Raw genomic sequence first — 24,669 nt, 5'->3', positions numbered from 1 at the left:
TATTCCAATGAGCCAGCCAAACAGAAATTGGGGTTTATTTGAGATTTTATTGTTATCTTGACATGATGATTTGATACTATCATGAGGCATGCACACAGATAAATGTAAATTTTTCAAATGTAATTTTTAGTACAATGCATGTTAAAAGCATTACTCAGTCGTAAGGCTTCCTCAGTCACAGTGGGATTCATTGTTCATCTCTCAAGGCTGAAGCCCGACACAGCAGAAGGAGGGATATTTGCAGTGGCTAACCATGACGCTTATGAGCACAATCCTAGACAAAGTTCTTTATGTACAGACATTCTAATACTGCTTATGGCAATGGACACAGTTCTTACAACACAATACATTCACAATCGACTCAACTGAGTTTCTGTTGGGGTGAAACACATAAGATGAACATGGCACACATAGAAACTAGCCTTTCGAGTTTCATACATTGCTTATAGTTTTGAACTGTTATTAAAATGTGTGAGAGACAGTGCTGTCCAAAACATTGTGTTGACATATGAAAGTTAAAAAAACACTTGCACACTAGTCTAACATTTACCTCATGACCAGATTGAATTTCTGTAAAATGAAAAAGTTAAAATCTGAAGGGATATGGCGTTTTGAAACATACAACCTCTGCTGCTAGCATTGGCTTGATATACAGTACCAGTCAAATGTTTGGACACACCTACTCATTCAAGGGTATTTCTTTATTTTTACTATTTTCTACATTGTAATCTCAGCAAAAAAGAAACATCCTCTCACTATCAACTGTTTATTTTCAGCAAACTTAACATGTGTGAATATTTGTATGAACATAAGATTCAAGCACTGAGACAAACTGAACAAGTTCCATAGACATGTGACTAACAGAAATTGAATAATGTGTCCCTGAACAATGGGGGGGGGGTCAAAATCAAAAGTAACAGTCAGTATCTGGTGTGGCCACCAGCTGCATTAAGTACTGCAGTGCATCTCCTCATGGACTGCACCAGATTTGCCAGTTCTTGCTGTGAGATGTTACCCCACTCTTCCACCAAGGCACCTGCAAGTTCCCGGACATTTCTGGGGGGGGGAATGGCCCTAGCCCTCACCCTCCGATCCAACAGGTCCCAGACGTGCTCAATGGGATTGAGATCCGCGCTCTTCGCTGGCCATGGCAGAACACTGACATTCCTGTCTTGCAGGGAACAGAACGTGGTCTGCCACTGTGAGGACAATCAGCTGTCCGTCCTGTCTCCCTGTAGCGCTGTCTTAGGCGTCTCACAGTACGGACATTGCAATTTATTGCCCTGGCCACATCTGCAGTCCTCATGCCTCCTTGCAGCATGCCTAAGGCACGTTCACGCAGATGAACAGGGACCCTGGGCATCATTCTTTTGGTGTTTTTCAGAGTCAGTAGAAAGGCCTCATTATTGTCTCCTAAGTTTTCATAACTGTGACCTTAATTGCCTACCGTCTGTAAGCTGTTACTGTCTTAATGACCGTTCCACAGGCGAATGTTCATTAATTGTTTATGGTTCATTGAACAAGCATGGGAAACAGTGCTTCAACCCTTTACAATGAAGATCTGTGAAGTTATTTGGATTTTTACAAATTATTTTTGAAAGAGAGGGTCCTGAAAAAGTGACATTTATTTTTTTGCTGGGTTTAGAAATAATAGTGAAGACATCAAAATTATGAAATAACACATATGGAATCATGTAGTAACCAAAAAAAGTGTTAAACATTTGAGATTCTTCAAAGTAGCCACCCTTTACCTTGACAGCTTTGCACACTCTTGGCATTATCTCAACCAGCTTCATGAGGTAGTCACCTGGAATGCATTTCAATTAACAGGTGTGCCTTGTTAATTTGTGGAATTTCTTTCCTTAATGAGTTTGAGCCAATCAGTAGTGTTGGGACATGGCAGGGGTGGTATACAGAAGATAGCCCTATTTGGTAAAAGACCAAGTCTATATTATGGCAAGAACAGCTCAAATAAACAAAGACAAACGGCAGTCCATCATTACTTTAAGACATGAAGATCAGTCAATACGGAAAATTTCAAGAAAATTTGCAGTCACAAAAACCCTCAAGCGATATGATGAAACTGGCTCTCATGAGGACCGCCACAGGAAAGGAAGACCCAGAGTTACCTCTGCTGCAAAGGATAAGTTTATTAGAGTTACCAGCCTCAGAAATTGCAGCCCAAATAAATGCTTCACAGAGTTCAAGTAACAGACACATCTCAACATCAATTGTTCAGAGGAGACTCTGAATCAGGCCTTCCTGGTCGAATTGCTGCAAAGAAACCACTACTAAAGGACACCAATAATAATAATAAGAAACTAGCTTGGGACAAGAAACACGAGCAATGGACATTAGACCCGTGGAAATCTGTCCTTTGGTCTGATGTGTACAAATGTGAGATTTTGGTTCCAACCACTGTGTCTTTGTGAGACGCAGAGTAGGTGAACGGATGATCTCCGCATGTGTGGCTCCCACTGTGAAGCATGGAGGAGGAGGTGTGATGGTGTGGGAGTGCTTTACTGGTAACACGGTCTGTGATTTATTTAGAATCCAAGGCACACTTAACCAGCATGGCTACCACAGCATTCTGCAGCGATACACCATCCCATCTGGTTTGCGCTTAATGGGACTATTATTTGTTTTTCAACAAGACAATGACCCAACACACCTCCAGGCTGTGTAATGGCTATTTGACCAAGAAGGAGAGTGATGGAGTGCTGTATCAGATGACCTGGCCTCCACAATCAACCGACCTCAACCTAATTGAGATGGTTTGTGATGAGTTGGACCGCAGAGTGAAGGAAAAGCATAGTCAATCAATCAATAATATAATAATACTCTTAGCAAAAATGTGAAAGAAAAGCAGCCAACAAGTGCTCAGCATATGTGGGAACTCCTTCAAGACGGTTGGAAAAGCATTCCGGGTGAAGCTGGTTGAGAGAATGCCAAAAGTGTGCAAAGCTGTCATCAAGGCAAAGGGTGGCTACTTTGAAGAATATAAAATATAAAATGTATTTTGATTTGTTTAACACTTTTTTGGTTACGACATGATTCCATATGTGTTATTTCATAGTTTTGATGTCTTCACTGTTATTCTACAATTTAGAAAATAGTAAAAATAAAGAAAAACCCTTGTATGAGTAGGTGTGTTCAAACTTTTGACTGGTACTGTATATAAACAAAATTATATTACCCAAGTCACTCCCAAATACCCTTTCATTGTCCATCTAAACTATATTGACAACAGGATTTCAATCGTCCTTTAGCAAACCGTCCTTTATCAAACCAGCAGGAAAAGTCTATAAATATTTACAAAGCAACCATGACCCTTCCCCATTACTTTAGACACATTAGCAAAATATGTATTTACATGAAAATGAAAAACAAAGAAAAGTAAATGAAACAATATGCAGGTACAATATTACATTGTTAATATAAAAAATACATTGTGATGCATCCAAAAAACACAAACACAAATAAATAACGTAAACACCTTCTTCCCAGATGACCCTCTTTAGTATTAACATCAGCAAAACATCAGGAGTATCAGTTGGATGAATGTTAGCTCAGAAAAGGACAAGTCATCGACACAAAAGTAAGAAAGGTAATCACTCTGGCTCACTTGCCATCCTCAGACACTCATTAGTCTGCTAGTCTTGTCCACCCAGAGCTCTCCAACTGGACTGTAAACAACCGCTGCTTACAGCTCCTCTGTGGAGGACAATGGGATCTGTCCTTGGTTTATATATACATAGGAGTCTCCTGTCCTGTTAAGAGTCTGAACATGGCCGCTGGCATTGTCTTCATGTGAATCTGGTTTAGGAAAAGACAGAAAACGAACATTTAGCTAGGCACTTGCATCTATCGCTTGTTGTTTTATCTGTCAATATCTTTATTGAAAATAATCAAGCTTAGAGGCACACACGTACAGCCTAATGATTGTATTGATGAATGCATATTATCCTCATTCCTCTTTCCAAGAGGTACCTGCCTTGGCCAGTAATCTAGTTTTGTGAATTCTCATACTATTTGACAGTGGTGTCCTCTGAGCTCCTTTATGAACTCTATCTGTGTATCTGAACTGAACCTCACCTCGCCCACAGAGTTTGAGAGGGCTTGGACAATCTTCTCATGTGCTGTAGCCACCACGCTTTGGCCATTGATCTCAATAATGCGGTGGCCAACCCGGACACCCCCCCGCTCAGCAATACCCCCACGCATCAGGCTGCAGATCTGTGGGTGAAGATGACAAACAGAAGGTGAATATTATCCTTCATGGCAGTCACTCACCCCCATTGGCAACAAGACAGGGGTAATTCTATAGGGGAATAAAGCAATGATGCAACGATGTACCCATTCAATCTACTGAAACAGTTGTATTGCTAAAATGTCAAGGATAGTTCATGGATTTGGTCGTGTGATCCTGATAGGGAGAGGCCGGGGTGAGATTTGAGCTCTGTGAATGACATTGTAAGGTTAATCTGTATGCAGTAGCAAGGAAAATGGCAGTTCACACCGAGCTGATAACCTAAGGCAATAAAGCTCCTAGCTTCAGCCTCGGTGCAATGATAGCCACGAGAGATAAAACAGTAATTACATCTGGATTTTTCTTTTTATAGGATTTTAAAGGGATATTGTCAGACTATATAAATATTGCTCTAAGGAGTTGACAATTTGTGTCATAGAAGCAATGTGCCACAGAGGATAACTTGAATACAGCGGAGACTTGAATAAAGTGGTATGAGGAACACACTAAAATATATGTGTGTGCGCAGCATGATTTTTTTTCATCAAAGCATGTAACGCTCATGATGCAAATCACATACGCACAGACCTACAGGCTAACAGCTTGTCATATCGTTTGATACAATATTATTTTCCTCAGAATTGGTTTCTTTAGAGATATGACTGTACCAGCTGAAAGGAGAAAACAAAAAAAGTTTTTAATAATTTACGGGGCTGTCTTCTCCTATTCAGTTTATGTCAGCTGAAATCCTCCTGAGGGAACTGAAGTTTCGTTGGACAAAGACATTGATAAAGTCCAGAATCTCACCAAAAGTATTTTTCAACCAACCAATCACAGACTGTTATCTCAGCCTGTGTTATTCAACCTACAGGGCTAAGCGGTGGTGCCTGATCTGATCGTACTTACAATCCCATTCTGGACGCTGAAGCCCAGCTGGTACTTGAGGTCTGGTCTCTTGATGAGCACGGTGGTGACAGGGGGACAGCTTACAATGTTCAGCTTCACCTGCACCTGGTTCTTCAGGCCCTGATGGACAAACACAGTGGTCAGACAGAGCAGAGGGCATCCTGCAACCTCCACTGGGTTTAGTCAGTGGATTATACTACATTAGAATTATGATCAAATTACAGAATTCATTGTAGTCTTCCACAATGAATGTAATGTCAACATAATAACCACTAATGGCTCTTCCTAGAACTCTGTCCATGTACCTTGATGATTCCCTGACAGGTGGCGAGCGGCAGCCCCACCAGGCTGGTGTTGTTGATGGACATGATCTGGTCTCCGATGCTGAGCTTCCCGGAGCGGGCGGCCGGCCCACCGTTCATCATGTTGGCCAGGATGACCGTGGGCAGGATGGAGCCCCAGCCAGACTCCACTATGACCACGCCCAAGATCTCTCCCTTATGCTTCTCCAGCTGCAGCTGTGGAGCCAGCCAATAGTGAGAGAGAGAGAGAGCGAGAGAGAGAGAGAGAGAGAGAGACTGATGAGTGCCTCTAGTCAAAGCGATTGTGGGCAGGAGACTAATAAACCAGGGAGAAATATGACGGTGTAGCGGAAGAACCAAAACAGCGTGCGGAAGAAGGAGGGCCAGATGGGTATATGACTCTGGTGGCTAAGTCCATGTGCAGTACTTCCACAGAACTACACTGCCTCACTGCTCATCAGAGATTCTTTCATCCTAAGCAAGAGGTCACTGACTGAGCATCCAAAAGTCCTCAGAGAAGTGGATTGTACAGTGCATCTGAGGCACCATTATACAGTTACCTCATACAGTTAAATGAGAGCCAAACCTCTTTGCAGTTCTCAGAGTTTGAGAAGTGGATGAGGTCATCGTTGTACATCTCCTGCGTGTTGATGATGTCACTGTACTCCTTCTGACTCAGGTCCTCTGGGTTGATGCCGTTGGCCCTCAGGAACTCCTGGTAAGCCACGCTAAATGACTGCCCAATTGACTGGGCTATGAGCTGGGCCTGGCGAGCCAATGAGAAGAGAGGATAGATGAAAATAGAATTTACCCATGAGTGTTAAGAGTCAAATTTCTGTGGTCTGAGAGGGTTTTTCCCTTCTAGTAATTATATTTCTATGAATAAAACCAGCTATGCATTTGGCAGAAGCAATACACTGCCAATACACTGTCACAGTGACAGCAATGGGGAGAATCACATCACAGAGCAACTGGGGGATCAATATTCATTTATGTGGTATGAATCAAAGCACATAAGGAATTGCTTCACTGTTGCCAAGTACTATATGAGGTCCAATAAACATTGAATTTAAATGTCAAAACCTATTTGCCATGTCTTCATTACTGACAATTAGCTTCTGTCCTGGCATCATTTAATTAAACCATATAAATGGATCAAAACATGTTCGCAAGCTAAAGTGGTGAGCATCATGAAGCACAATGACTGAGTCATTTTCTGTATAAAATGGCAAAGGTATTGATTGAAAAGCTGATCTAAAGAGGAGAAGAAAAGGAAAGTAATCTAATTGCATATCATATGATATTAGGGATGTGTCGATCCCATCCAATTTCCCTATATTTACCACCTACCTTCGCTCAGGCAGTTTTAGGGAATAATATATTTTCAAAGGAAGCAAGCTGTGGTTGCCCTGTTAACAAACTTACATCCAACTGCATGCTGGGCTTTGATAGACACATGAAGCACATCATGGACTGTGGTGTGGGTGTAAATTGGCAGTATTATTGTGACAGACAGCATATCACACACTGGCAACGCATCTCCACTGGCCGAGGGACAGGGGGGCAGTTAACCAGTGATTGAAATGTCAGGGCAATATAAACCACCTGCTATTTGAGTTGTAGGAATCCCCTATCCCTAACTCAGCCAATCTTGCCCATAACGAACGAGGACAGTAAAGCCAGTCATTGCCCTTATCCAGACCAGTAGATCAAGGATCAGTCCTACCATGTAATAGGTAGAGAGTAATAAGACACTGTTGGGAGAGGCATTGAAATATATAATTGTCCCTTCTGAGCTGAGGATAAATGACTCATGTGTCAACACTCAGACTGACTGTCCTTTATAACACACCAGCTAATTAGACATGGAGAAATGGAGATTAAGAGGGACAACTGCAATGCAGGGGCAGACGCACGCTGGCTAGGGGAGGAGATAGGTAGAGAGACTGGCCTATCAGAGGTGGATCCTCCCAGCTAAACATATCAGAGGGTCGTTCATAATGTGTTGTTGTGATTCATCTCTGAATCAGTCACAAAGCATTACCTCTATATTTAGAAACATATCCTGTGCTTAACCTTTCACCTGGTCCTGATCCATTCTACCATTTGATATTAGCCTCAAGGGGCAGATCACAGACATCTACACACATTCACTTACGTCCTCAGACTCAAAGACGTGGCAGATCATCCGGTACTGTTTCTTGGCCTCTGGGGCTCCAGGTGTGGTCTCGATGCAGTCCTGGGAGGCTGTGCGCGGCATGCGGCGCCTCGCCATCAGCACCACGATGTTCCCAATGTCAGCTATGTAGGAGATGGTGCGCAGGGCGTTGTCCATCATAGTTTCCTGTGTACGCAACCACAGCAACGAACAATGAACAACTAGTACCTTCCCTCGTAGACAGGTACATGTGAATAACAAACAGGGTATCATGATGACTGAACACACCGTAACAGGCGTACTAATACACAGTATAAAAATACTATAATATATACTGTGTTGGCTTCTGAGAATATGAAATATACTTATTCATGCCAGTGATTGAGTGGTTAGGTTTAGAGGGTCTACACCAGAAGTGAATGGTTATAGGAGGAAGGTATATAGTGGGGGCAACTAAGCTTGGAATGTGTTGAGTGAAGGGAAGCGATTACATGTGGCAGGCATTGATAAGGGGAGAGAGCCATAGATCAGTGATGGAGGGGGGGGGGGGGGGGGGAGGGGGGGGTTGAGGTCAGGTCAGCTTAAGGGAGAAATTAAAGTTTATGGCCCGTATCACTAGTGTCCTGCCTAGCAGTTAAGAACCATGTTTGTACAGATGGGTAGGAGGAGACTCAGCCTATGAGGAACGGTTAAATATCAGTGCTTGTGTGAAAATGTTTTTCCTCTGAATGCAGCTGTAGTGACCCTCTGGGCAGAATAAACTTGGTTAAGCTTTCATAAATGTCCATTGAGTGTTTCACTCTGAGAATTAGAACCTAACAACTGTATTACAATTGACGCTTCGAGTAAAATAAACACAGTGTGTTTTGCACAGCTTCAGGCGAAGTATGACAAGGTGTTTATCTTCGCGCGAGTGTCTGGTAGCGCCATGGGAGCGGGAACACTCAGCTCCGTCCTGCACGCTCTTCAGCGAAACATCATTAGTCCGTCAGCAGAATTAATGATCCAATTTGTCTGTGCATGCTGCGCCTACAGCCTTTCACCTTGTCACGGTGAGCAGCCTCAGCAGAGTGGCAGAACTCCATGCATTTCCCCTCAGCCCATATGCTCCGTAGCAGACCGAGGCGTGGGAATCACACCTCTAATCAACCTGGGGTTCTCGAATGTTCTCATCCCTTCTGGTACACACAGACAGCAGGGGCTGATCCGAGGCACATTTGGGGATTATTTAAAAAGATTATTCAATAGGATTGCTCTTACATTTTCATTCGCGGCACAAATGTTCTTAGTGTGTATGAAATATGACATTATTCCATCTAGGAAGTGGTAGAATTGGTATAGTAAATAAGAAGAATCACATGAAAATGCCATTGTGTTGCAATTTATGGAAGAGCAGTTATGACTTCAATCTCTCACCAACTAACCAACCCCCATAAATCCAGACTTTTCCCATCTTGATGGTTGCGGGAAGCAGGTAGCCTTGTGCCAGGCAGGGAGTGGAATGGAGAGACACTGCATTGCAGCACATTACAGTAGGCTGTGCCAGGCAGCCAGCCCACACACTGCTGTTCTGTTCAGTCGGACTGCAACTCAACGACAGGGTTCACACATTCTGTTCACAGTCAGTCAGCTGGCACTCTAGTCTCTACACCAGAGACATCACTGTTAACACTGCGGCTGACCCTCTCACATTGGACAACCTTGTTTCCCATAAGACATTAAGGCATGACATCAAGAGTAAAGTGCTACACTCTACCTAATGTATAACTGCATGACAGTTCAAAGCCATGTGTCAAGCATGTATGTCCTAAACAATTTGGATTTGGAGGTGAGATGATTTCTGACTAATTAATATTGCAGATGGATTGGGTTTGGAGTCAAGTGGGTTGGGATACAAAGTGTTTAAAACTAGCTTTCATCTTACTGCTACGCCCCACTTTATTGACAGCTGTCCATAGAGGCTTTCTGGCTTCAACGTTCATTTATTTTTTATCCTCGCTCAGAGGGAGATCAGATAATAAATATGAAATAAATAAATGATCTGCCAACATCTGTCACAAAGGTCACCGAGAGGAGTTGTGTGGCTATGGCCCCACTGCATTTGATTGGTCCTGTCAGGGCTGGAGTCAGGACCTCTACTCACCTGTGTGTCTGCGTTGAGCACTTTGATCCTCTGGGTGGAGATGAAGAGGTCCACCTCTGTCAGTGTCTGTGCGACCCCCTCTGGGCTCTGGACGGAGACAAAAGAGAGACAGGCGTGTCAGAGTCCCCCCTGAGGCAGGAGAGAGCGGCCCGGGTGGCCATTCTGTAAGCCCCCTGGCCGGGGGCTGAGGAGAGCTCACCAAGGGCCCACGGTTAACAGGCTGCCCTCTTTAATCTCCTGTTGAGAACAGTTTTAAAGCTATTTCATAAATCATGTAATGATGTTATAGGTTGGGACCCGGCGGACTCCTGGCAAGCCTACAGTAGGTGTTTAGTCAGTGCTGGACTATGGCTACACCCATAGAGAACAGCCATAAAATGTACATTCATATTCCATTTCATAATCTGAATTATAACACATTGTAACACATTGATATGGACTAAAGGACTGGTTAGTAGCATTGCCATAGGATGTTGTTGTTGTTTATTGAGTGGTGGTCATGCTCACATTGTTCCACACAAAATGGGTCTCTGAAGGCTACTATATCTATACAATTGGGACTAGGTGATTAATAATATTCATCTTCATGATAAATGGTCATGTGATTGTGCATGCATGACTGCATGGAATACATGTGGAATTAAAAACAGCCATCTCTGTGACAGACAGGGCCAGCATCCAGATCAGATTTGAGGCAGCAGGAGTGAGGGCAGGTCATAAAGTCACAGAGGGACCCGGTTAGCTCTGGGGCTTTACATCAATAGGTCTGACATGATGTTGGTGTGTTGAGAGCTGGCACAGATGAGAGTAGGTGCAACATGGCAGTGCTAGCTAAGCCATTACAAGCTGCCGGATGTGTGTGAATACCGGTCCCAGGCATTTGGTTTGCATTCACGCTAATCACCACGCACTGCGTGTTAATTCAATCACGTTTGATTTAAGTTAATTATCTAAGGACTGATGTGTGTATAATGAGCAGCATAATATACATGTTTTTAAAATATGCAATATATAATGAAGCAATTTATTTGATGATATGTCTAATAGATTAAATTATAATTTGTAGTAATTCTGTGTAGGCTAGAATATTTCTTTGCATCATCAATATCATCAATGGATTTCATGTTTGCTGGCTCTGATTTTCAGAGCACAAGCTGCAGTGATGTTCCCGGAGTTCACACAGTCCAGACTCTCAGTGATGCATGCAGGGTAATCAGATGGAATGGGATATGGAGATTCTCATCATAACTCAAGTCACCTCCTCACACTCCACGGCTCAGAGCGTGTCAGGGTGAGACAGACAGACAGACAGACAGACAGACAGACAGACAGACAGACAGACAGACAGACAGACAGACAGACAGACAGACAGACAGACAGACAGACAGACAGACAGACAGACAGACAGACAGACAGACAGACAGACAGACAGGACAGACAGACGGAACAGGGAGCCAGACGGACAGACAGACAGACAGACAGACAGACAGACAGACAGACAGACAGGACAGACAGACGGAACAGGGAGCCAGACGGACAGACGGAACAGGGAGCCAGACGGACAGACGGAACAGGGAGCCAGACGGAACAGGGAGCCAGACGGACAGACGGAACAGGGAGCCAGACGGACAGACGGAACAGGGAGCCAGACGGACAGACGGAACAGGGAGCCAGACGGAACAGGGAGCCAGACGGACAGACGGAACAGGGAGCCAGACGGACAGACGGAACAGGGAGCCAGACGGACAGACGGAACAGGGAGCCAGACGGACAGACGGAACAGGGAGCCAGACGGACAGACGGAACAGGGAGCCAGACGGCCAGACGGAACAGGGAGCCAGACGGACAGACGGAACAGGGAGCCAGACGGACAGACGGAACAGGGAGCCAGACGGACAGACGGAACAGGGAGCCAGACGGACAGACGGAACAGGGAGCCAGACGGAACAGGGAGCCAGACGGAACAGGGAGCCAGACGGACAGACGGAACAGGGAGCCAGACGGACAGACGGAACAGGGAGCCAGACAGGACAGACGGAACAGGGAGCCAGACAGACAGACGGAACAGGGAGCCAGACAGACAGACGGAACAGGGAGCCAGACAGACAGACGGAACAGGGAGCCAGACAGACAGACGGAACAGGGAGCCAGACAGACAGACGGAACAGGGAGCCAGACAGACAGACGGAACAGGGAGCCAGACAGACAGACGGAACAGGGAGCCAGACAGACAGACGGAACAGGGAGCCAGACAGACAGACGGAACAGGGAGCCAGACAGACAGACGGAACAGGGAGCCAGACAGACAGACGGAACAGGGAGCCAGACAGACAGACGGAACAGGGAGCCAGACAGACAGACGGAACAGGGAGCCAGACAGACAGACGGAACAGGGAGCCAGACAGACAGACGGAACAGGGAGCCAGACAGACAGACGGAACAGGGAGCCAGACAGACAGACGGAACAGGGAGCCAGACAGACAGACGGAACAGGGAGCCAGACAGACAGACGGAACAGGGAGCCAGACAGACAGACGGAACAGGGAGCCAGACAGACAGACGGAACAGGGAGCCAGACAGACAGACGGAACAGGGAGCCAGACAGACAGACGGAACAGGGAGCCAGACAGACAGACGGAACAGGGAGCCAGACAGACAGACGGAACAGGGAGCCAGACAGACAGACGGAACAGGGAGCCAGACAGACAGACGGAACAGGGAGCCAGACAGACAGACGGAATAGGGAGCCAGACAGACAGACGGAACAGGGAGCCAGAGGGTGAGGGTGGAGTCAAGGTGGCCCTTCTCTCTGTTATCAGATCAGATTGTTTTTACACACCGCCTTTTTCTTGATTTTGGCAGCCTTCTGAACCCTCTGGGAGGAGACGTTGGGACAGAACAGGGTCGTCAGACACGGGACGGGAGGAGCGGCAAAAACAGAGAGCAGGAAGTAAAGAAAGTAAAAGAAAGTAAGAGACAATAACTAAACCAAACAGCAGGTGTATCATTGCTCTGAGAGGGAGAGGAGCGATGGCACAGCTGTGTTCTGCAGAAACTAATTAAAACGCAATTAAAAGGATCATAATTGCTCTTTTTCTTTTGAATACAGCAAATCATAAAAACATGCAAAAATGAGTTGATACCATACCTTAATATCAAAGTAAAAAGGGAACTTGAGTGTAGCATATGCAAATACTCTATCAAAGGGCTTCCGGTTCAAATGTGAAGTCAAGGCAAGACATCCTCGTCATCCTGTAATGTCTTTCAGAAAATGGTGAGGAATTACAGCAGAGCCCAGCATCCTGAGGCGACTTGACATGTAATTTAAGGCAGCACAATGATTTAGTCCTGTATTGACATCCGTCATCATCCCCCTGAGAAATGGGATGTCAAAACTGACAGTTGGTGACTGAGTGGTTTTCAAATGGTCTAAAAACGACATAGAGAAACCTACTGTAGGGTGGCTGACCAGAAAACACCGATTCAGTAAATTCAGTTGATTCAGATTCAGTTAAGATACCGATTCAGTTAATCTCACACCTGTGCAACGGACTAGGTATCCCCTATCCCAACACTGGGCCCCACAAAAATACCTTACTGCACAGGACCAGAAGGAGGGTGTGGTGAAGTCCAGACACATAAAGGACCTCTGTTTGTGAGCCCTGAGCTGAAACTGGTTCAGCTGCCTGAGAGAGTTGGTACCACAGCTATCTGCAAGCCAGCCAGTCAGGAGCAGAGGAAGGGTCAGCACTCTCTCTACCGCTTCACCATTTGCTGGGAGACAGAGCAGAGGGCAGGATCTTGCCTCTCAGACGGTCGAGTAAGTTGGATATTTGCGTGCTGCAACTAGTCAGTTTATTTGTGTTCGTATGGGAAGCAGAGCAGAGAATGGCCTTCAGGGATGAACCTGGGTTGTTTGTTACACATTTACTGCACCACCTTCAGCCCTCCTAATGCAAGGCAGTCCTCCAGCTACATCCAGCTACACCCACTGCATCAAATCAAGGCAGGCAGAAAAAGGAGTGGGCGATGAAGCTGCATAAATATTACATCAAAATGAGGGGAGCATGCCAAAAAAGATCTGTATAAATAAAACCTACGACGGCATGCTATTTACCTGCAATGTTCTGTTTTTTTGTTCTCTGTAGCAGTGGACTAAATATTGAGGACAGCAGCGTAATTAATCTGTGTGTGGGTTGTGGGTTTATGAGAACCAGAAAATGAAACTGAGGGAGGCAGGCAGCACAGAGCACCCTGCCCAGTCCCAGTGTTCAGGGGTTGGTGTGTGAAGAACTGGTAGCTACCAGCACATAACAGAGCCCGATCCCCTGCGTCCAGAGTGACATATGGCCAATTCATCTGTGGAGAGACACATCATCTGTAGTTCCTCCTCAGATGAGGGGAGAGAACAAGTGGCATGCTTTCCGATGGCGGCCTTCACAGCTGAACAGCCAACATAAAAATAATGAAGAAAAAAAAAAAACGCTCAGTTAAGCGTTGCCATGGTATCATCTTCAAAGGCCTTCGATGGTAGCGAGAGAACGGAAGGATTTTTTTTTGTCACTGGGATGGATGGAGCCAGATCCCAGCAGCGGAAGGGAGGCAGGGGCCCATCAAAACTCAAATATCCCTCCAAAAGATGCCAGCTTCTCCCAAAGGAAAGCTGCCAGCTGTCTCAGATGGGAGGGTCACATGCCCCAGTCTTGTGCCTGCTGAAGCAGACTGCTGCTGGACAAGCGAGTGTGCCACTGTGTCACACTGAGCTAACATATACTCCCATCTCTGCTCGGCAGTGACTGGCTGGCCTTGCCACAGGTGGATGTTTCTAAAAGTAGATCCCAGGGAAGTGCCAGTGGACCACTGAGTTAGGTTATAAAATATTCATGATTACAGCCCAGCCCATGTTTTCATGAGAGGGAGAGGAAACGTATGGTGCCTGGACAGCTCATGAACATCTGGTGTTTCATCTTGGGCTGTATTTTCTTTGATCCAATAGGTATAGCTCCTAAAGTCATGTACAGCATCTCCTTGTCTATGGTCTCAACAATACATTGTCAGCACACATGAACTCACTCAAAAACATACCGTGCAAATACTATATTTGTGATCATTCGGTGATCAGACTGAGGGGAAAATGGCCCTTGCATAAATGGCCTTTGAAAAGCTAGACTGCCAAAAGCAATCATAACTCCAGAGCTAGTTGAGAGCCAACCAGTAGTGAAGTGATTGAAATGCACAGTGGCGGAGTCTGTTTTGAATATGGCCATTCTCTCTGGCTGCTCTCCATCAGTATTCATAGCAGAGAAGTCATGTAGAAAATGGGACTGAAATGGAAGGGGAAACATAACCTCTGTGAGCCAGCAATTCATTACCAACACCATGTGACACATGCTTTAGCCCAATCTGGCCCAACTGGAGCCCAAATGGACTGCTAATTCTGGCCAAATCTCAGACTGCTATGACTGGGGAGATAAACAGCGTTGATGTCCCTGTGGATTTAATAGACCAATCTGGACCTCACTTGAATTAAAAAGACCAGCACCTTGCACTCACATTTGAAGTCCATTTATAAAACTGTATTTCTGTCTGCCAGATTGCAGACCATCTACAGCAAGAGGTTCCATTTAGAGTACTAATTAAAAAGGTTTCCAGAGGTTATGTCAATACTCTGTACAAGCTTTGAAGTCTCAATCAGGCTTTCTATATGCCTGAAACCTGAATATAACGTTTATTTAAGATATACTAGAACTAGAAAGATCAAATAATATTGATGAATACCTTAAGGTGTTGTTTCCTCTACAGGGCATCATTAAATCAGAGCGAAAGGACTGTAAACTAACCCACTGGGGAGAACATGATTACACAGTACCACTGCATCCTGCAGTACAGTAGCAATAATCCTACTAGATTGGACACTGTCTCCTGGGGTGTAAACAAACACATCAGGCACTCTGAATCTTCCAAAACGGTTCTTAGAGTCACGGTGAAAATATACCAGATCAAAACAACATCCATATGAAAAGGAACGAAGGAAGGGAAGCTGTCTGCGGGATTTGAAACGGGTGGTGCAGTGTGGTGTGTGTGTGTGTGTGTGTATGTATGCGTGCGTGTGTGTGTCTATGTATGCGTGTGCGTGTGTGTGCGTGCGTGCGATGGAAGACCTGTCTGCTGTCTGTCCGTACCTTGACCCGGCTGACAGCCTCCTGGGCCTGCATCATGCGGATGTTCTTGGACGGGTTCCTCTCAGAGAGCAGCTGGGTGGAGCCCAGGTAGTTAGCAGCAAAGATGATGCCATCAATAAGATCTTCTGGCTCACAGGGACCCGGAACTGACAGAGAGAGACAGGGAGAATGGATGGACAGAGAAACGAAGGAGCAGGAGAAAAATGCTATTAGATCATACTTCTCTTGCAAAACAAAGACATCTCTGTGTTGTTCTATCTGAAATGTCACATACGTATGAGTATTGGTAGCCTTCTGTATGTACAATTTGAATAAATCAAACACAGAAATTCTGTAGCTGTTGGGTATTATGCAGAGAAACAATCACAGCGGAGGCTTGAGCAGTAAAATGGCCACGGGTGGGCAGGGAGCTGAGAGCTGAGAGAGGCACCAGGGGATTCATGTGGCCGTGTGATATGTAGATGTAGACTCTGTGACAACCACTGAGGGATACAATGCACTGTCATGAAATCAGAGAGAGTGAAAGAAAGAAACAGCTCAGCCTCCAGGAAGCCCTGCTGTTCGCTGCCCAGTGGTGAGAGGGGCCTGGCGAGGAATGCCTTGAAAACATCTCGAACCAAACATACTCAGAGGCCTGAGACTGGCCTGCTTAGATATAGCCCTCCCACATTGACGACTAACTCACTGACACATCTGACATGATGGCTCTCAGGTAAATTGGCCAAATAAAGATAGTGAACACTTTATATTTTTATTTTACCTTTATTTAACCAGGTAGGCAAGTTGAGAACAAGTTCTCATTTACAATTGTGACCTGGCCAAGATTAAAGCAAAGCAGTTTGACACATACAACAACAGAGTTACACATGGAGTAAAACAAACATACAGTCAATAATATAGTAGAAAAATAAGTCTATATACAAAGTGAGCAAATGAGGTGAGATAAGGGAGGTAAAGGCAAAAAAGGCCATGGTGGCGAAGTAAATACAATATAGCAAGTAAAACACTGGAATGGTAGATTTGCAGTGGAAGATAGTGCAAAGTAGAAATAGAAATAATGGGGTGCAAAGGAGCTAAATAAATAAATAAATACAGTAGGGGAAGAGGTAGTTGTTTGGGCTAAATTATAGATGGGCTATGTACAGGTGCAGTAATCTGTGAGCTGCTCTGACAGCTGGTGCTTAAAGCTAGTGAGGGAGATAAGTGTTACCAGTTTCAGAGATTTTTGTAGTTCGTTCCAGTCATTGGCAGCAGAGAACTGGAAGGAGAGGCGGCCGAAGGAGGAATTGGCTTTGGGGGTGACCAGAGAGATATACCTGCTGGAGCGCGTGCTACAGGTGGGTGCTGCTATGGTGACCAGCGAGCTGAGATAAGGGGGAACTTTACCTAGCAGGGTCTTGTAGATGACCTGGAGCCAGTGGGTTTGGCGACGAGTATGAAGCGAGGGCCAGCCAACGAGAGCGTACAGGTCGCAGTGGTGGGTAGTATATGGGGCTTTGGTGACAAAACGGATGGCACTGTGATAGACTGCATCCAATTTATTGAGTAGGGTATTGGAGGCTATTTTGTAAATGACATCGCCGAAGTCGAGGATCGGTAAGATGGTTCGTTTTACGAGGGTATGTTTGGCAGCATGAGTGAAAGATGCTTTGTTGCGAAATAGGAAGCCAATTCTAGATTTAACTTTGGATTGGAGTCTGATGTGATGTGAGTCTGGAAGGAGAGTTTACAGTCTAACCAGACACCTAGGTATTTGTAGTTGTCCACATAGTTGTCCATATATTCACATATTCATATTCCACACATATATGATCATTCCTCTTTACTTTCTTGTTTGTCTTCATTTTCAAACGCAGACTCATTAATTTGTTCATCAATCTCTCTCTCTCTCAACATGTTGATCTCATGTAACAGCTGCAAGCTCATTATTTTCTCTCCTTAATACTCCATGATCTGTCATTTTGCAACTAGATTTTGAGTGGTTATTAAGGCGCTTGAATTAGAGAGACAAATCTAATATTCTTGGAATGAGCAGATCCCTGCACCCAAAGTGATATAAGCCTCTTACAGGGAATATCTGTTTTTGATGTTGGGAATTTGATTCATTTTTGTCTTTTGATTTCAGACGTAGAGGTGCCTTACCATTAACAAAGCTGGGGAAAGATGCAGCCTTCTTTGTTTCCTGAAAAACAGAAAGTCTTGATTGAACTCTCTGAATTAGTAAAGCAGAATGAAATATGCATTATCTCATTTCATGAAACTGAAAGGAAGCCTTGCAGAGAGGCAGGTTCTTTGGCTTCCACAACAAACAACAGACCAACAAACTCCAAAAGCTTCAGTCTGTCAAAGAAGATCAAACATTTTTGAACATCATTTCAAAGTCGCCTATGAAATCGATACAAACCCTATTCATGAACAGATAAGGAAGAAAATGTAAGAAACAATGCAAGAACTGAATACATAGACGTGTGCTACACTCTTAGAAAAGCATGTGGTATCTAGAACCTAAAAGGGTTCTTCGGCTGTCCCCATAAGAGAACCCTTTGAAGAATCCTTTTTGGTTCCAGGTAGAACCCTTCCCACAGAGAGTTCTACATGGAACTCAAAAGGGTCCTAACTGGAACCAAAAACGGTTCTACCTGCACCCAAAAAGGGTTGTCCTATGGGGACAGCCGAACAACCCTTTTGGAACCTTTTTTTCTAAGAGTGTATATAGTACAGATCAAAGGAAGTAACACTTCATGGCATCGACCTGATTGTAAACAGTGGTCCATGTTAACATGTAGGGTCATGACATGCCTACATCTTCAGATGTGAAACAACTGTATATCAATACTTCCACAAAGCTCTGAATGAGAGAGCCACACATTAAAGCACTCTGAGTAATGGGCATCACTTGAAAGACATGCCACTCAAATGGAGGGTCCAGGCTGAAATATGTGTGGCAGTTCATTACAGTCTGTGAGGAAGGCCCAGGAGCACTATCAAACCACTTAATAACTTAAAGGGAAACAACTTCCTAGTATATCTTAGTACACTTATGCTATAGTGGCCTCCCGCAAATATACAATACTTAAATGCTACCGTATCATTCTAGATGACCTTTAAAGTGAAGACGTGCCTCGCTCTGCAGTTCGGCTGTGCTCTCCAGCCTTAGTGCTGGGGTGTGAATGAAAGTCTGACCATACAAATCGGTGTTAGGATGATAAGAATGGGTTGGGCAGGGGAGAAACGGCTTTGTCTCTGAGCGTCACTTGAACAGTCAGGTCAAGGTTGAGTGGTTTCCCTGACACACAGCTTGCTGCTCTCAACCAGTGTCTTGACTGCAGAGTCAAAAAAGGGCACAGCCAATTCCCTTCCTTTTAGAGCAATGGAAGTGGGGAATGAGGATAGCAACCTTGTATAGAATGTCCTTGAGAGAAATGTCCACAATAATAACAGTGGTGATTTCCTTAAGAAAACTGGACAACCACACTGTTACCTGGAGACAGGGACTTCATTCATTCATAAACACAGTTCACTGATCCTCATAAATCCTCTGGCACTGGCCTTTTAACGAGGCATGGAGAGGCAGCCTTTAGTTATTATACCCCCAGGCTCTGGAATAGCCTGCCAGAGAACCTGAAGGGGGCCAAAACTGTGGACATATTTTAAAGAGATCTTGAAACACATATTTTTTGCTTTGCTTTTCCTTTTAGTTGTTTCAGTTTGTATCATTTAAAAAATATATATATCTTATGTTTGTTGTGTAGTAAATATGTGACTCAGCACCTGTATTCGGTCTTATGTAACAACATTTGAAATTGTGTTTTTTATATTGGATAAAAGAAGAGACTCACAGCTACAGAATTATATATCATACACTGGATTTGAGAAACAATGGGAAAGTAACTCTGCTTTGAAAGTTGATAAACTTGTAAACTCACTTTTGAGAAAATGGCCTTTGAATGTTTTGGTATCTAGTGAAGAGCTCTTCTTTGTCTACACCCATTCAGCATCGTTCACACCCTCTTAAGCTTTAGCCCCACCCATCTAGTTTCGCTCTTGGAGAGTTTAGAGAGCACACTTGACACTCTGGCCGATTATTTGTTCACCTCTGGATAACATGAAAACAGCCTAAGCAGCTCTGCTGGCAACAATTTCGTTACACTTTTTTGCCGACGTTTACTGACACCGGCCGTATGCAACGTGTGTTGTACACTTTAGCTTAAGACATGTAGCTAGCTAGCTACAGATGAAGTCGGAAGTTTACATACACTTAGGTTGGAGTCATTAAAACTTGTTTTTCAACCACTCCACAAATGTCTTGTTAACAAACTATATTTTTGGCAAGTCGGTTAGGACATCTACTTTGTGCATGACACAAGTCATTTTTACAACAATTGTTTACAGACAGATTATTTAACTTATAATTCACTGTATCACAATTCCAGTGGGCCAGAAGTTTACATACTTACATACAGTTTACAGCTTACATAAGTTGACTGTGCCTTTAAACAGCTTGGAAAATTCCAGAAAATTATGTCATGGCTTTAGAAAATTCTGATAGGCTAACTGACATCATTTGAGTCAATTGGAGGTATACCTGTGGATGTATTTCAAGGCCTACCTTCAAACTCAGTGCCTCTTTGCTTTACATAATGGGAAAATCAAAAGAAATCAGCCAAGACCTCAGAAAAAAAATGGTACACCTCCACAAATCTGGTTCATCCTCGGGAGCAATTTCCAAACGCCTGAAGGTACTACGTTCATCTGTACAAACAATAGTATGCAAGTGTAAACACTAGACGTCGACCGATTAATCGGAATGGCCGATTAATTAGGGCCGATTTCAAGTTTTCATAACAATCGGTAATTGGTATTTTTGGCCACCGATTTGCCGATTTTTTTGGACACCTTTATTTAACTAGGCAAGTCAGATTCAAAACACATTCTTATTTTCAATGACGGCCTAGGAACGGGGGTTAACTGCCTTGTTCAGGGGGGATTCGGGGATTTGTTTTTGCAACCTTCCGGTTACTAGTCCAATGGTCTAACATTGCACTCCACGAGGAGCCTGCATGGCAGGCTGACTACCTGTTACGCGAGGGCAGCAAGAAGCCAAGGTAAGTTGCTAGCTAGCATTAAACGTATCTTATAAAAAATGATCAATCTTAACATAATCACTAGTTAACTACACATGGCTGATGATATTACTAGTTTATCTGTGTCCTGCGTTGCATATAATCGATGCGGTGCCTGTTAATTTGTCATCGAATCACAGCCTACTTCGACAAACGGGTGATGATTTAACAAGCGCATTTGCGAAAAAAGCACTGTCGTTGCACCAATGTACATAACCATAAACATCAATGCCTTTCTTTAAAATCAATACACAAGTATATATTTTTAAACCTGCATATTTAGTTAATATTGCCTGCTAACATGAATTTGTATCACTTCTCTAGCGTTCCGTGCAAGCAGTCAGGGTATATACAGCAGTTTGGGCCGCCTGGCTCATTGCGGACTGTGTGAAGTCCATTTATTCCTAACAAAGGCCGTAATTAATTTGCCAGAATTGTACATAATTATGACATAACATTGAAGGTTGTGCAATGTAACAGGAATATTTAGACTTAGGGATGCCACCCGTTAGATAAAATACGGAACCGTTCCGTATTTCACTGAAATAATAAACGTTTCGTTTTCGAAATGATAGTATCCGGATTCGACCATATTAATGACCAAAGGCTCGTATTTCTGTGTGTTATATTATAATTATGTCTATGATTTGATATTTGATAGAGCAGTCTGACTGAGCGATGGTTGGCAGCAGCAGGCTCGTAAGCATTCATTCAAAACAGCACCTTCATGCGTTTTGCCAGCAGCTCTTCGCAATTCTTCAAGCATTGCGCTGTTTATGACTTCAAGCCTATCAACTCCCGAGATTAGGCTGGTGTAACTGATGTGAAATGGCTAGCTAGTTAGCGGGGTGCGCGCTAATAGCGTTTCAAACGTCACTCGCTCTGAGACTTGGAGTAGTTGTTCCCCTTGCTCTACATGGGTAACGCTGCTTCGAGGGTGGCTGTTGTCGATGTGTTCCTGGTTCGAGCCCAGGTAGGAGCGAGGAGAGGGACGGAAGCTATACTGTTACACTGGCAATACTAAAGTGCCTATAAGAACATCCAATAGTCAAAGGTATATGAAACACAAATCGTATAGAGAGAAATAGTCCTATAATTCCTATAATAACTACAACCTAAAACTTCTTACCTGGGAATATTGAAGACTCATGTTAAAAGGAACCACCAGCTTTCATATGTTCTCATGTTCTGAGCAAGGAACTTAAACATTAGCTTTTTTACATGGCACATATTGCACTTTTACTTTCTTCTCCAACACTTTGTTTTTGCATTATTTAAACCAAATTGAACATGTTTCATTATTTATTTGAGGCTAAATTGATAGTATTTATGTATTATATTAAGCTAAAATAAGTGTTCATTCAGTATTGTTGTAATTGTCATTATTTCAACAACAAAAAAATAATATATAAATAAAAAAGTTAAAAATTAAAAAAATAAAAAAATTTAAAAAAATTAAATCGGCAGATTAATCGGTATCGGGCTTTCTGGTCCTCCAATAATCGGTATCGGTATAGGCGTTGAAAAATCATAATTGGTCGACCTCTAATAAACACCATGGGACCACGCAGCCATCATACCACTCAGGAAGGAGATGCGTTCTGTCTCCTAGAGATGAACGTACTTTGGTGCGAAAAGTGCAAATCAATCCCAGAACAACAGCAAAGGACCTTGTGAAGATGCTGGAGGAAACAGGTACAAAAGTATCTATATCCACAGTAAAACGAGTCCTATATCGACATAACCTGAAAGGCTGCTCAGCAAGGAAGAAGCCACTGCTCCAAAACCGCCATAAAAAAGCCAGACTATGGTTTGCAACTGCACATGGGGACAAAGATCGTACTTTTTGGAGAAATGTCCTCTGGTCTGATGAAACAAAAATAGAACTGTTTGGCCATAATGACCATCGTTATGTTTGGAGGAAAAAGGAGGATGCTTGCAAGCCGAAGAACACCATCCCAACCGTGAAGCACAGTGGTGGCAGCATCATGTTGTGGGGGTGCTTTGCTGCAGGAGGGACTGGTGCACTTCACAAAATAGATGGCATCATGAGGGAGGAAAATTGTGTGGATATATTGAAGCAACATCTCAAGATATCAGTCAGGAAGTTAAAGCTTGTTCGCAAATGGGTCTTCCAAATGGACAATGACCCCAAGCATACTTCCAAAGTTGTGGCAAAATGGCTTAAGGACAACAAAGTCAAGGTATCGGAGTGGCCATCACAAAGCCCTGACCTCAATCCTATAGAAAATGTGTGGGCAGAACTGAAAAAGCGTGTGCGAGCAAGGAGGCCTACAAACCTGACTCAGTTACACCAGCTCTGTCTGGAGGAATGGGCCAAAATTCACCCAACTTATTGTGGGAAGCTTGTGGAAGGCTACCCGAAACGTTTGACCCAAGTTAAACAATTTAAAGGCAATGCTACCAAATACTAATTGAGTGTATGTAAACTTCTGACCCACTGGGAATGTGATGAAAGAAATAAAAGCTGAAATAAATCATTCTCTCTACTATTATTTTGACATTTCACATTCTTAAAATAAAGTGGTGATCCTAACTGACCTAAAACAGGGAATTTTTACTATGATTAAATGTCAGGAATTGTGAAAAACTGAGTTTAAATGTATTTGGCTAAGGTGTATGTAAACTTCCGACTTCAACTGTGGGTAAACAATGAACCTAGCTAGGTAAACAACTTATAAGATCACACACATCACGTAACGTTAGCTAACGAGCCAGCCAGCTAAAGTTAGCTAGTTAAACAACAATGAACATAGTGCTAAATCATGTCGTTACTACCCTGCATGAATCTGGTGGGAGCTAACCAACCAGGTTCAATGTTAGCTAGCTAACATTAGGCTCTAACTAGCAAAGCAAACAGCTCTGCGATACAGCTTTTATTTTCATTGTTTTTATTCGTTTTTCCTGTAAAGCACATTGTGTTGCATACCATGTCTGAAATCTGATGTATAAATTAAGCTTGATTTGATGATAAATAATCTGAAGAACATCTCTTCACACCCATGACACGGGCTCTGAAGGACAAGCACAGGACAGTAATAATACTGTTATGTATTCCACATAATATCATCTGTCACAATGAGTTCGGACTGCAGACAGAGACAGTTTACCTCCGGGACATTGTTGTTCTCCAGCGGCACGTTGAGGTCAGAACGCTGCTGTTTCCTGGGCTGCTCTGCACCGTTGGTCATCTGTGGGGGTTAAACCAGGGGTTAAACAGAGACTAGAGGACAGAGAGTTAATAAAACTTTTCCAAGCAGACAGTAGAAATGAAGAAAAAAAGGACCAGTCCCTTAGGGAGCTACAGCTAACATACATTAGTAATACAGTCCGATACATTTCTCTATGGGTCGGAGAAAGAAGTAGTTGTAATGTGAAAAAAATAAGGTCATGCTATTATTAGACATGAATTGAGTTCTGTGAAATACACACAGGACAACATGTTGTCTTGAGTACCACTATAGCCTTGACAGTTCACATTTACTTAGCAAAGCATGGTAGAGATTATGAAATGAAAGATTATGAAATTGCTCTCATTTCATATTTACTTAACTCAACAATCCTTATTTTTACAGCGACAACACA

The 24,669-nt window shown here is 43.6% G+C and overlaps 1 protein-coding gene across 3 annotated transcripts in view; it reads right to left on the bottom strand.

The window, feature by feature from the left end:
* Positions 1 to 27: 27 nt before the first annotated feature.
* The window catches only part of LOC106562153 (amyloid-beta A4 precursor protein-binding family A member 2), a 78,033-nt gene continuing 53,391 nt past the window's right edge, over positions 28 to 24,669 (bottom strand). For 2 of the 3 annotated variants that reach the window (XM_014126832.3, XM_014126835.3), the window contains 11 exons: positions 24,195 to 24,275; positions 18,083 to 18,122; positions 15,941 to 16,086; positions 12,598 to 12,633; positions 9,759 to 9,845; positions 7,616 to 7,801; positions 6,044 to 6,223; positions 5,461 to 5,673; positions 5,156 to 5,275; positions 4,096 to 4,236; positions 28 to 3,816 (listed from right to left, as the gene is read on the bottom strand). In XM_014126832.3, the coding sequence (XP_013982307.3) occupies positions 3,745 to 3,816; positions 4,096 to 4,236; positions 5,156 to 5,275; positions 5,461 to 5,673; positions 6,044 to 6,223; positions 7,616 to 7,801; positions 9,759 to 9,845; positions 12,598 to 12,633; positions 15,941 to 16,086; positions 18,083 to 18,122; positions 24,195 to 24,275 (1,302 nt within the window). In that variant the 3' untranslated portion in view covers positions 28 to 3,744. The remainder of the gene's footprint in view (positions 3,817 to 4,095; positions 4,237 to 5,155; positions 5,276 to 5,460; positions 5,674 to 6,043; positions 6,224 to 7,615; positions 7,802 to 9,758; positions 9,846 to 12,597; positions 12,634 to 15,940; positions 16,087 to 18,082; positions 18,123 to 24,194; positions 24,276 to 24,669) is intronic. The other variant, XM_014126836.3, reaches the window with a different exon arrangement.

This window comes from Salmo salar, chromosome 11 (assembly GCF_965601325.2).
Source record: "Salmo salar chromosome 11, fSalSal1, whole genome shotgun sequence".
In the NCBI taxonomy this organism is placed as follows: Eukaryota; Metazoa; Chordata; class Actinopteri; order Salmoniformes; family Salmonidae; genus Salmo; species Salmo salar.
This window is presented reverse-complemented; position numbering and strand designations above follow the sequence as displayed.